Genomic DNA, 14,435 nt, shown 5'->3' on the forward strand with positions numbered 1-14,435 from the left:
ACAGGTACGCGCACATGTACACAGATGCATACAAAGAAATCAAAAATCTTTTGATGGCAAGATCAAATGCGTTTCATTGTGCTAGCCTCTGATGTCAAGCGCCAGAGTGAACGTGTTAAACAACGATGTAAAAATTGGAGGTCGGTTTAGGACCACCCCGAATTTTCCCAAATAACGGCATACCGTGTATTACAGGTAACAGGTAGATTCAATTTATACAGTTTATTTTGATGAACAATTACAATTGCCTTGTTTCACAATGTTTCACAATCTAAAAGAACATTGAACTCATTTTGCATACAGGTCAAAAATATTTCTTCTCTGTTTTCAAAGCAATTAAAACGCAAAATGGCGCTAAAACGCTAGAATGCAGAGAGACAGAGAAAAGTCACCATGTTATCAAATTGTCATGGTTATGACACCTTTCATTTGACACTACTGAAAATTTTAAAGTGCTGAAAATACTGAAGTACCGTTCCTGCGATACAAAGGCTGATGTCACATTAGGTGGATTCGCCGCCGCGGATTCCGCGAATAAAACCGCAGCGGAGGATCTACAGTGTATTGTGAATGAGCCATGTCACACAGAGCGGGGCGGTTTTGGAAGCGAATTCATATCGAGAAAAAATCCGTCGCGATATCCGCGGCGGTGAATCCGCCTAATGTGACATCAGCCAAAGAGGGGTAGGTTCAGGACTACCGGTCGCGTTAGAACCCCATTCCCCTATACGATGGACCTTTGGAATAGGAAGGGGGGATTCAGAGGAAAGTAAGAAGTATTTAGAGTAATAAAAACATAATAAATAGTATATTACTTGCTACAATACGGTAAAATTCTTCTTTAATACAACTTATTGATTGTGTGACGTGACAACGCTTCGTGGAGACTGTTTTTTCGCACAGAACGCGTTGTCACGTCACAAAATGAATGCCGATTTTTTCAATGTTCTTGCGAGTTTTTTGAAAAGCTGGATATACAGGAGTCACCGTTTATCTTTTGTTGACCAATCATAGAACAAAGTTTATTTGTATATTTTAAAACGGAACTGAAAATACAACATTATCATTCAAAAGTCGGAAACCGCAAAAAGACAAGGGTAGTCACGTCACAAAAGTATTGGGCTGGCAACAAGCGAATTGAACTGCAAAATATTCTCCGACTGAAGATTCTCGTAGGAAATTGTCTCAATTTTACTTTGATATCGTTTACTATTTGGAAATCGTGTGATTTATACATGAAAACGAGAAAAACCTGCTTTTAGTGAGTCAAAACGTTGTCACGTCACGCTGGAATGAGTCTATTATAAGGTCGAAGTACTGAAATTTTATAGTAAAAAAAAATTTTGGCATTGCTCAATGGTGCAAATATTATAAACATACGGTAACAATTGACAAGATTGGGGTTTTGTTTAAAGAATTATTTTAGCGTAATAGATACAAAAATTATGTGCTACACTATATTAATAGCATCCGAACATTTGTGGCTCTACTTAAAACTATTTATTTTTAGTGTGTTACGGCTACGACCCATATCAATTGATTATTCAAAAAGTTCCACAGTGCAAACTGCGCATTACGATTGTACAGCCGGATTAGGAGAAGTATGTTCCGTTGTAGGCTTTGTGCTTTTTGCCCTGTAATGCTGGTCTCGTGAAGAAGTAGATTATAATGAATATTCGTGTGTAGATATCCTTAATCTGTGGTTAGTTCTGGCACAAAAGCGGTTGATTATGTTGAAATTAAGGACATATTCAGCCTGAAAGGTCAACCAACCCTCATTTATGATTTCCGGGCGCCTGAATGATCTGCGGAGAAGTAAAATATTTTTATAAGTAAAGTGATCGGAAACGGAGAAATTCATCAGTTGGCCAATTCATGGAAAATACAAGGAAGCATTCGAACGACACTACTGAACGTTCTTGATCCGAACATGTTGATAATCCTTTTCTGCCAATTTTTCGATCCATATCTAGTGGGAAAGTCGCTCGATGAACGTTGCGAAATGAGCGCTAGTAAATTAAGTAATATGTGTCACACAAAAACTCAGGAAATAGCTTGCCTAACTGTTCCACAAAGTTCATGTTAGTGCTGTTAACAATTTCGCGCTAGTAGAAATACTGCATCCATATTTAAACCAAGAAAAAGAACGTCGGTTGATACTAAATCCGCTGCTGCTGCAAAGAAATTACGAATGTAAACAAACAATGTGTGCCAAACAGATGGTCTGCATATATGTGTAGCAGGAGCCCTATTATCGATCGATATTTTGATTTCCCTGAATAGTCACAAGAACGTCTAAAATGCTCAATATTTTAGGGTGTGATTTCCATTTACGCTGAAATCTGTTACCACTTATCATAATGGAAATTGATCGCTTTAACACACTCCTGCCTTGTTACTCCAAATAGTACCAATCGACCGACCCGAAAGCCCAATTTTTTTATGACCTTGATTCATGCATAGTCGTGATAAAGCCCAACCAACCACAAACCCGACTTTCTCTGCGCGTGGTGAATATTCACACTTCTCCAATTTACATATACCCCCTCATCCAATTAGCCTACAAACGACACATTTACGACAGCCGATTCGCACGTAAAGGTGCTTCCAGCTATTCCCCGAGCGGCGGAGGGATGCGTGACAGCAGTAATTACACTGCTTACACCAATCGTGACTACAGCAGCAGCAGACACGGTGGCGGTTACGGTGGCTTCGATGGCCACCATTACGGGCGCTACGGTGGGGGCGGTGGCGCGCGGTCTCATCACGGCTCGTCGGGTCGCGAGAACAGCCGTCCGTTTTCGTTCCGAGGATTTTTCGAAACGACGCCGTTTTTCCGCTTCTTCGGTAGTAAAAAAAATAAAAAAAAGTGTTTTCGGTTGCTAACACCAACGTCCGTTGAAATTGGAGCGAGTTTTTCCTTAATGCATTTTTCGTGTAGCATCTAATGTGTTGAGTTGCAGTTGTTGCTTTAGAATCCATTGCAAGCACCTATCATAACAGGAACCAACCGTCAGCGAACCCCATAATTCGTTCTAATCACGCCTTCATGTTTGCTCTATCATTGGTTGAAAATTTGCGTGATTGTGATATTAACTCCATGACACAAATTGTAGAGACTAAAAATACTTTTGAGCCCAATTAAACCCAGAACTGTTTTTGCGTGGGCTTCAACTACCAAATTTATCAACATTGTGCTGTGTTAATACTAGAATAAGAATAATTTTCAATGTTTCAATCCACTAACGCATTCACACACATTCCATTACCCACAGAGAAAAAACGTCGCATCTATGATCAGTACGGCAAGGAGGGTCTCATGAGCAACAGCTCCGATCGCTACCACCAGAGCAACCGGCATCGGCGCCACAATGGCGGCGGTATACACGACGAGTTCGATATCTTTGGCGGATTCCCGTTCACATTCCGCGACCCAGAGGAAGTGTTCAGGGAGTTCTTTGGCGGATCGCCGTTTGAGGAGATTTTCAGGGGTAAGAGTTTGTGCTTTCCTTCGTGTTGCAATAGATGTGTCATTAACAAATTATTTTTTGTTTTGTAGTAACGTCCCATCACAACGGACGTCGCGCCAACGGTGCCGGCAATGGGCAACGACACTCGCACCCGCAGAATGTGATCAGCTCGCCGTTCATGTCACCCTTCATGAGCTTCAACCTGATGGATGAGTTTTTCAATGCGGATCCGATGGCACACCGGGGAGGAGGCGGAGGCGGTGGCTTCACCTCCATATCGGAGTTCAGTGTCGGCAGTGGTCCAGTCAAGCGAACCTCCACCTCGACCACGTTCGTCAACGGGAAGAAGCTAATGACGAAGAAGTGAGTGTTGAAAAAGTATTAATTTAGGATTGACTTCTACGTTCTTTTATTATTGAGATTATCATGGTTTCATATTCTTTGAGAGAGCTTTTAAAATTGACAGTTCATTCGCATCTAACTGTAGCTCGAGTCTGTTTTTAATTCAACTTGACATAAATAGATCAAGGTCAAATACTTAGACTTCAATGTAAGGGACTGTCCACATGCCACGTGGACAGGTGAAGCACGATTTTGAACACCCCCTCTCCCTCCGTGGACAAACACGGACAATTTCTATACCCCTCCCCCTGTCATTCAAGTGAACATTTCTCCATTTTTTAATTTTTTTTTTATAGAAATCGGGAAAGTAATTAAACTGCGCGTAAATTCCATTTTTATTCCATTTATTCCAATGTTTTTGAATTGATAAATAAGTTTATTGATAGTTTATCAATACTAGCGGTTCTTATCCATTTTTTTGTTTTTAAAATATTGCCCGTGAAGTTATTTGTATAACTCCTTAGTTTCATCTAAATTCTATTTAAGTTGTTTTGTACATTATATTACGTTATATCGAAGTGGAATTCAGTTCGAAATAATCGAAGAAAAGCTGAAGCCGAACAAGACCTCATTGGTATAAAAAATCGATATGGATATCATCACTCTGTTCACGATATTAAAATGTTATGTGGTGTTATGTAGTTTTGATTCGTTCAACACCTAAATTGCTTAAACTAATTGACGTTGATCAGTGCCCAATATCTGATGCTCTGTTTCGTCATCCTTCACGCAGTTTGAAAATTCGCAACGTGCTTTTTATGATATCCAATGAGTCGAAATCCTTGATTATTTTTCCCACCGGCCTTAACAAATGATAATCTGAAGATGCAATATCAGTGAAATACGGTGGGTGAAGAAACCCATCGCAGCCAAACTCCAAAAATTCTTCCGGGCTGTCAAAGAGACATGAGGTTTGGCATTATTCTGGTGGAACAGGACGCCTATCATGATGGATAATCACTGGATCGTTGATTTTTATACGTTTAGCTGCGAACTGTGCGTGTTGGAATCTATCGACTGGTTGCTTGGTAGGAACTCATAATACAGAATTTCTTTCCAATCACTCAGACATGAAGAGTGACCTTCTCCTGGTGGAGACAGGTTTTGAGGATATCTAACGGAAGTCATTTGACTAGTCCAAAGATATTTTTTCACTCAATATTGTTGTGAATGCTTAGACTTTGTATCACCAGTCACGATTTGCTTCAAAACTGTGAGTTTGGAAATACGAGCCGATGGTAATGCGATCCATTAAATGTTTTTTGGTAAAATAGTGTAGAACCCATACCTTGTAGCGTTTTACGTAAGCAGGTTTCATCAAGTGCTATGAGCATAGATACAGTAGAACACCGATTATCCGCGAGTGGATGATCCGATTTGTCAGTGAGAGATAGGCACTTGCTCTTTTGTTTTGGTCGGGGTTTTCAGATTATTTGACAACTGGTGTGCACGTAATTTCAGATGGATAGTTGATTGATTTCTGTATGTACTATGTTTTATACATACATAGTTTTCATGCTGGAATATTTTTATTTCGTGTTTGCACCTCATTTTTAGTCCATTAACGCGTTATACGCGATTTTCGTTATTCGCGGCGACCTTGCCAGACTATTTCGCGATTAATCGGGGTTCTACTGTATTTGTGGTAAGGCTGCTAATTCATGTGTCGTGAAATAAGGATTATTCTTGATCAGCGTCTCGTTTTGATTACCATTACAAGACAACATGAACTTTCTGGGAACCCCATAGAAGCGTATTCCATAACTAAGAAGAGCATCGCTGCTAAGAACACTTCTCGAGGGATACAGTTCGTGCATCCATAAAAAAAATTGTTAGTGTGTTCCGTTTTCGCCTTGGGAGTTTCCAAAAGATGAAAGCGAAAGTCTGGCAGTCGCAACATTTCTCGTAGGCTCAAGGTTTCTTCAATGGTGTTGATTTATGCTTCCCATCTAGCGTCTGTTAAACTCATTCAACGACTCTAGCTTTAGTTGGGGTACCTTACTCGGGTGATCGCCTTCTCAATATTCTTCGTGATCCATTTTTGGCCGTCTCCTATGTGCAGCATGGATGGGCTCCAGAATGCGTATTGGCAGCACTGTCCGTTATAACTGTCTCGCCCGGGGCTCTGGCAACCCTATCCCATCCAATGCAAATTGAACGTAGGCAGCATAAAACAGGGCTCGCGCTTAGGGGGCTCACGTATTGTTTAATGTTTGGGGTCATATATGTTAATATTTGATTACGTTGGATAGTTTCCTTTGGCAAGCGGTGTTTGGATACCCATCCGGAAGCTTTCTTGATTTCTTGACGCAATTAAAATCACAGCTGAAGAATCGCGCGGAGCACTTCATTATTAATTTTAGGTTATGATTTCTATGCTCATGATTTTCTATGTTGGCTACTAAAAGGCGGCCATCTTAGCAATCCCTTGGTCTCGCCATACTTGTTCATCCCACTATTCATATATACACCTTTTATAGCAAGCCGACAAGCAGACCTGGAGCTCGGTCCGACAGCTCATCTGAACTCGTCAAACGGAAAAGAGGTTTCCTCGCTCCAGTCATAGCAGAGGTCAGACGTGTTTACCGAGCCCCGGGCCGAAACCACAGACTCCAAGTGGCCCGGATATGCACATTGGCGATCCTGCCAGGAGCTGGAGTTTTCTGTAGCACAGCTACTTGTTTGAGATTGAGTTTGGTCGATTGTTTAACGTGGTGATAAAGCGAAATCAAATACCTAAATCATTGTCGAAAATCGAAGTCGAAGTCATTGTCGAAAATGGAAGTGTTGCGTCCAAGTACGGTGTGAATTTGGTGGATAGTCATTGGTTTCCCTATGCTGTGTTGTACGGTATGATTATGCAGCGGAGTCCAAGCTCCGTACGTTGCGGGATAATTAATTTTGTTTTATCACTTTTTCTTACAGGCGGTGATACAAAATGTCTCATGCTGAGGCGTGCAGTTTAATGATTTAGATTAGCGGACGAGTATTTGACTTAGAAATATGATTGAAGGCTGATTCAAATGTGGGTAGGCCAGAACGTGTGAATTGAATCGCTGGTTTCGCACAGCAGGTTAAAGGAACAAAAAAATGAATATGAAGGGAAGTGATGTGCTTTTATGTAAGATCAGATATGTAAAAGGTGTCGGAACTACCACGTTTGATAAAACTGAAAGCGGATCGAGACGATCGCGCCATGTTGAATTAAAAGCGAATCGAATCGTGTATCTTATTTAAAAATGGATCGCGACGACCGTTCTAGTATGAATTAAGAGCGGTTCGTGACGACCGCACCAGGTTTAATTAAAAGCGGATCGAGACGACCGCGCCAGGTTTATTTAACAGCGGATCGCTACGAACGCGCTAGTATGAATTGAAAGCGGATCGAGACGACCGCGCTAGTATAAATTGAAAGTGAATCGAGACGACCACGCCTAGTTTATTTAAAAACGGATCGCGACGACCGTGCTAGTATGAATTAAAAGCGGATCGTGACGACCGCGCCAGTTCTAATTAAAGGCGGATCGTGACGACAGCGCCAGGTTTAATAAAAAGCGAATCGCGACGACCGCGCTAGTATGAATTGAAAGCGGATCGAGACGACCGTGCTAGGTTGAATTGAAAGCGGATCAATGAAGCGGATTGCGACGGCTGCGCTAGATTTAATTTAATGTGGATCGCGACGACAGCGCTATGTTGAATAGGAAGATGATAACGACGACCACGCGTGATTTGGTTAATGGCAACATGGCAATCGCAAATTTCAGATCAGTCATGTTACAGCGAATTATGTACAGCTCATGATGCTCATGAAACAGCCAGTAAAAAAAATTGAAGAGATTTGAAATGCTGTGGAATTGGAATGGAATTTTGATCGAAACTGGTAATGCAGTCATACCACAGATCCTACGCCAGAAGTCGCTATCGCTCATGAGGGTCACCCAGCTATGGCTAAGTTTGTTAGAACGTATGGTTTTTTGGCATGTCGAAGGACGCAGAGGCAAGGGCGACATCGACTGTAAGAGGGCAGCATAAAATGTTGGAAGAAAAACTGATGAGAGATACATTTTTCTTCATTTATTCCCCATATTTGTTTTAGAGAGGGGGAGGATGTGTGGGCTCCAGAATGCGTATTGGCAGCACTGTCCGTTCTAACTGTCTCGCCATACTTGGTCATCTCACTATTCATATATACACCTTTTACAGCAAGCCGACAAGCAGACAATAGACACACCCCAAACCTCCAGTGACCCGGTAGCACTAAAGCACTAAAGGGTCTACCGTGTTAAATCCGCACACGCAAAATTCATTCTCAACATTCGAGTTTTTATCCAATTATCACCAAATTTTCAGGGAGTAAAAAGAAACAATTAAAGTTAGTTTCGGCATCATTGATTTAATTAGTTTCGTCTGAATTGAAGAATTCTGCTATTTTTGATCATGACAATAAAGTGATCCTAATTAATAACTCATCTCATATCTTTCCATCTTCCATCTTTTCAGGGTGTACGAGAACGGCACCGAGACGATAATGTCATACGAGAACGATGTGCTAAAATCAAAGACTGTAAACGGAGTCGCTCAAGCTATTTCCAGCTACAACCACTAGGCGAGAACCGAATTGTAGAAGCTAGATGCGCCGCGGAGAGGACTGTGTAGAGCAAAACCTCCAAGTAGAGAAAGTGAGACAAGCCAAAAGAAAATCGTCGTCGTGGCTGTTGGGTGGAGAGATTGAGTGAAATGGATGGAGTGCACGCTAGCATTAATTATTAACTATATCTAGTAACTAGTAATTAGCGTTTATTATTACCATATTTACTGCAAACCTACGAGTAGACACAAACCGCAGGAACAGACAAACAGAACAGCAAAAAAAAGTGTGGCTATTCTGTTGTGTCTCGGCGACACATACAATATCGACAGGTATCGATGTTGTTCATGTTGGGGGCCCTCGGGGGCCCTACCGAGTTGGGTCAGAAACCAAATCGCGCATTCGTTCATAATAACTAGAGAGAAACATTATCCACGGAAAAATCAGAAGAGAACAGCCCATCTAACATAGCAGCGAGCTGCAAAAAGAAACAAGAAAAAATCTGTAACAAATCATTCGGGGTGTATTGGGAATAGATAAAACAGATGGAAACATCATATACTATTATCCTTAACAAAAGCAACATAACTGTTTGTCTGGCGAAAGCGATGAAAAACATTGGTGAAATAAAAAATTGAACCAACATCCGACACTTACTAATATTATACACCCGGATTCCAACCAAATTGCATATGTTGGTATCGCTAGGAAGAAAAAAATAAACCATTTTCATTCATCGATTTTCGTATTTGTGTGTTATGGAGTGTGAAAAATTCAAACATCGCGCATAATCAAAAGTCATGCTTTGCACTGTATAATTGGATGGAAACGGAGAATCCTTAACACTATTTTTGCTAGACACAAAAATTGTTTCGGAGTACATATTGTAAGTCATAATCAAAACGAATGGTAAAGTGCGGAGATATAGGCGTTTTCTTTTTTTCGGATAAGCAGTTTTGTGTGTCGTTAAAGAAAAAAAGCTTTATGTGTGGCACCGTAACGCGCGAACGCGAACCAGTGCTTTCGATCCTCATTTAATTTTAATTTTACATCTATTTCTAATGTAGAACAATTGACGAACGTCGCACTAAAATTCCCGCACGGCCCTTCATACTTCAAAAAATACAAAATTCACCACACACCCTAAAGAGGGAGTGGGGGAGAGGTGTATATAGACCTGCAAATGTTTTTCATTTTACGAACTACGTTTGGGCTTCGAAACCATCACCTCTCTCGTTCCAAGTTTTGTTTGCCATCAAAACATCGCTATCTGCTTACTACTATTTGTTCATTATTATCTAATCTTAAACTAAATATTATTATTAATACTTACTGATGTGTAGAAGGATTGTCGCGCGCGGTACAAGCGGCCAACTGAGTACTGAAGCTAGGTACCTTCGGTTTTTTCTAGTTTAATTTGATTTTCTCGCGGGTTGTCGAACAATTGGAGAATATGCGAGTGAGATAGAGAGAGCGAGAGCGAAAGAGAGTGATTTGGGACTGGAATGCAGATTGGATGCAGCGACAGTTTTGTTTGCGTACGATGTTCATTTCTTGTTAAGTAAGAATTTAGCAATTATACAGCAAAAATCACGCCGTGAAAACAGATGATACCCACACACCCTCGTTTAACTTTAAGAAAAAATATAGCGGAAGAAAGGAGGAAGATGCAAGGCAGAAGGAGAACGATAATAATGGAAATTTAGAAAATGAATGCAAACTAATTCATCAAAATGAAAAGAGACCATTTATGTAGCGTAATAATCATTGGCGTAAAGAAAACAAAACATAACAATGTGTAACAGCAATTATTAAATAGAGAACTACAAGCAAAAAAAAGGAGTAGGGGTAACGATAAAGCAGATACCGATTACTAAATATGTTACAAAACACAAACCCCAAAACATTAATATACGCAAAAGAAAGAGAAAGAGAAAAAAATCAAAACGATGGCAAAGTTTTAAGCATTACAGATTTCTAAACGGAAAAGATCAAACGTGTCGATTGTTATCTGATCTAAAATGTACCGAACTCATTGCAAGAAAAAAAAAACACTGGCTACACCCAAGCGCAACAGACAGGAAACATATGACATGTATGGCTTGTAGCGGTTTTATTTAGTTAGAATCCAGAATCATATTGATTTGAGCAATTCGAACAGCTGGTACTCTTTGGATCTGATGCGCCTCAAACGCAAAAGAGACAAAAAGTACAAAAAGTTTTTGAGAACTAATTCAGAAAACCATTGGAACATGTACACCTTAGCGCGGAACATATATTCACGGGCCTTGAAAAAGACTAGATATGAATATATAAGGAGTAAAATCGATGAACATCAAAATAATTGTAAAGGACTATGGAGAATATTAAAAACATTATTAAATTCGAAAAATAGTATACCGCGTTCCATAGTTTTCGGACGGTCAGAAGAACAGTCAGACCAAATTATTGCAGAGAAATTTAACAGTTATTTCGTTAACAGTGTTCTGCTGATCAACCAAAATATTGCGTTGGTCAGAGAACCTGACGAAATAATACAGCCGATTACTATCAATAGCAGACTAGATTGTTTTTCACCTATCACTTTTGTTGAGTTGAAAGGTATCTATTTTTCATTGCAAAAATCGGCTGGTACCGATAATGTCAACGCGAAAGTGATCCAAGATTGCTTTCACATCATTGGACACGGTCTGCTGGACCTGATAAATGACTCTTTACGAACTGGGCACGTGCCAAAGATTTGGAAGGAATCCCTTGTGATTCCAATCCCCAATGTTAATGGGACGGATAAAGCCGAAGAGTACCGCCCTATTAACATGCTGCACATATTAGAGAAACTGTTAGAACTTGTTGTGAAAGGTCAGCTGATACATTTTATAGATAATAACAGTTTGCTAATACCAGAACAGTCGGGATATCGAGAGGGACACTCTTGTGAAACCGCGCTGAATCTGGTATTAGCAAAATGGAAAGAGAATATCGAGGCGAAAGAGACTATTTGCGGTATTTCTGGATCTTAAACGCGCTTTTGAAAAAAATTCTAGGCCCTTATTGTTACAAACACTGAAGCGCATTGGAATTGTAGGGATGGCGTACAAATGGTTTGAAAGCTATTTGTGCGATAGAACTCAAAAGACTCGTTTCAACGATTCTGTTTCCGATCCCATTGGCAACTCACTCGGGGTGCCACAGGGAAGTGTTTTAGGGCCCATTTTGTTTATTTTATACATAAATGATCTGCGACGAGTTTTACGATACTGTGACATTAGTTTGTTCGCGGACGATACTGTCCTGTTCATCGCAGCTAAGGATATAAAAGAAACCGCGGAACACATAGACGAAGATTTGCATTCTCTGGCTCAGTGGCTTAAATTTAAACAATTAAAGTTAAATGTTGGCAAAACAAAATACATGCTCATTTCTGCAGCAAACTCCAGTATTGACGTAAATTTTGAAATAGATGGTGAGACATTAGAACGCGTGAAAGAAATCAAATACTTAGGAGTTATTATTGATGACACGTTAACTTTCAAGTCTCACATCAATAATGTCATCAAAAAGATTACCAAGAAGTACGGCGTTTTGTGTCGTTTGAAGAAAGAGTTGACAATAAACAGTAAAATTAAATTGTATAAATCATTGATTTCACCGCACATAGATTTTTGCTCGTCGATCCTCTTCCTTGCAAATAATACACAATTAACGAGATTGCAGCGTTTACAAAATAAAGTAATGCGTTTGATTTTAAGATGTAGTAGATACACTTCCTCTAGTTTGATGTTGGACGCGCTACAGTGGCTATCTGTGAAGCAGAGAATTTATTACATGACAATGGTGTTCATCTTCAAAATTTTCAACGATTTTCTACCTCGATATTTGTGTGATCGAATTGAAAGAGGAAGTGATGTTCATAGATACAATACAAGAAACGCGAATGATGCAAGAACACCCAACTTTATGTTTAGTAGGTCGCAGAACTCGTTGTTATATAAAGGTATAAATTTCTTCAATTCGATGCCCAGAGAAATTAAACGTGCGGCAACAATGGCAGAGTTCAAGAAAATGTGTATTTCACACGTAAAATCTGTTTTGTAAACAGGTTTTATAATTTTTTCCTAAATCATTCATTTATGTTTTCAATTGATTAAAATTAATAAAATTTATTTACAGGTTAAACTACCATGTTCGTACTAATGATGATGATTTTTTTTGTTTTGTTTATGTATATTGTAAAAAAAAAGTAATAAGCGTTGTCTACGAGAGTTTGAGCCTCGCGCGCGTTTGGTCGGCCTGGACTATGTTAATGGAACACTGGCAGAACACTGATACATAATGAAATTTTTATGTGGGTCTGAAGTGGAAACTGGAATGGGGATAGCTCATTCTGAATTGTCGTAAACTATCTTATCATAAGATGGTTATATCGAGTATTTCTGAATGTGGCAGATCTCTATCATGTTCTAAGTAGACACTTTTAGATATTGGGTTCGATTCCCAATCTGTCAAGGATCTTCCCGGGTTGGAAATTTTCTTGACATGTCTTAAAAAAACTTTGGGTCTGAAGTTGGGATTATCATTATGATAATGTCGATAAGGATAGGACCATTGTTTTTCTTTTAAAGTTTTTGCCTATTTATGATGTTCGATTAATAGAAATTCATGCCTGCAACAGAGTCAGTTCGCTGTTTTGTTTTATAATACTGATATCTTAATTTGGTTAAATATAAATATTATCTATTAGATAAATCGGCCAGTTCAAACCTTTGTAGGGGTATGAGGTGGGTCATCATCATCATCATCATCATCATCATTCATTGGGCCTTATTATGGAAATCGAGTCGATACGAATTTTGCTCGCTAGCTCTATTTTACTTTTATAGATACCGAGCAAGTCGATAGCATCCACCGAGTGAAAGCTATCGGTACAGGTGTCATAATTTATCGAGTTTTTATATCGACTTCTCAATTCGATTCGGCCTCATGATAGTACAATAGAGCTAACGAGCAAAATTCGTATTGATTCGATTTCTATAATAGGACCCAAATGCTACTTTGTTTGTAACTCTTCAATTATCAACAGTTTCAAACATAGAACATAAAAAAAATGATTAGAATGTTCAGCATTTGCCAGTAGGGGAGGTGGGGGTAAAACGGACATGTTAAGAAGAACTTCATTTATATCTTAGGAAACTCATGTTTCCTAAAGCTTTGATGCAGTTTCTTGCAATTCAATATACTGCTTTTCTACCTAATTGGCTAAATATTTAACAAAAAAGTGTTTTTCAATGTTTTTTACTGAAATTAAAGACAGACAACATTTTTTTCGATGCGAGTAACATGGACATATACAGCCCTATTCTGTATTCCAAGGGATTTCCATTTCGTTCGAGCTATAATTTCGCTTCACCTATTTCGAACGTTTTGCCCCTTTAATGTTCTAAGAGGAACAGATTGAACGAAATGCAAAAACAACTCGAACAGAATACAGAATGGAATTTAATCAAGTCGTTCGAAATATTTCGAATCAATCGAAGTACAGAATAGGGTTGATAGTGGGGATAATATGGACAGGTTTGTAATGTATGGATCGTAGAGGTTTATCGATCGCGAGAGGAATAATTTTATTCAGCAAGGTCTGAACTCATCACGAGTGTCCGTTTAATTATGAAAAAATCGAATTAATCTACCTAGAAGTGATATCGTGCTTTTCAGCAGTATAAACGGACAGACCCTCAACTATTTTGCTTTTGGTTCCAGTCAGCTTCTAAACAGTCCACATCTGGCGATTTGATTTCCATGTATAGACGCAGGGCATTCCTTAGGAACAGATTGAACAGACTTTTCACAGTCCATCTCATTCCTACAGGCAACTGTCCGTTTTACCCCACCAGTTCAATTATTTCAATCATTTAAAATTTCCACTCAAAAATGAATTTACTTTTTCGTACATACCTACTGTCGCTTCTCTGTTA

General features: G+C 39.4%; 1 protein-coding gene across 7 annotated transcripts in view; it reads left to right on the forward strand.

Moving 5' to 3' along the window:
• The window catches only part of LOC129764251 (dnaJ homolog subfamily B member 6), a 299,378-nt gene extending 288,926 nt beyond the window's left edge, over positions 1 to 10,452 (forward strand). For 6 of the 7 annotated variants that reach the window (XM_055763163.1, XM_055763166.1, XM_055763164.1 and 3 more), the window contains 4 exons: positions 2,560 to 2,847; positions 3,276 to 3,491; positions 3,560 to 3,833; positions 8,376 to 10,452. In XM_055763163.1, the coding sequence (XP_055619138.1) occupies positions 2,560 to 2,847; positions 3,276 to 3,491; positions 3,560 to 3,833; positions 8,376 to 8,481 (884 nt within the window). In that variant the 3' untranslated portion in view covers positions 8,482 to 10,452. The remainder of the gene's footprint in view (positions 1 to 2,559; positions 2,848 to 3,275; positions 3,492 to 3,559; positions 3,834 to 8,375) is intronic. The other variant, XM_055763169.1, reaches the window with a different exon arrangement.
• The last annotated feature ends 3,983 nt before the right edge of the window (positions 10,453 to 14,435 follow it).

The sequence above is a fragment of the Toxorhynchites rutilus genome, chromosome 2 (genome assembly GCF_029784135.1).
Source record: "Toxorhynchites rutilus septentrionalis strain SRP chromosome 2, ASM2978413v1, whole genome shotgun sequence".
Classification (NCBI taxonomy): Eukaryota; Metazoa; Arthropoda; class Insecta; order Diptera; family Culicidae; genus Toxorhynchites; species Toxorhynchites rutilus.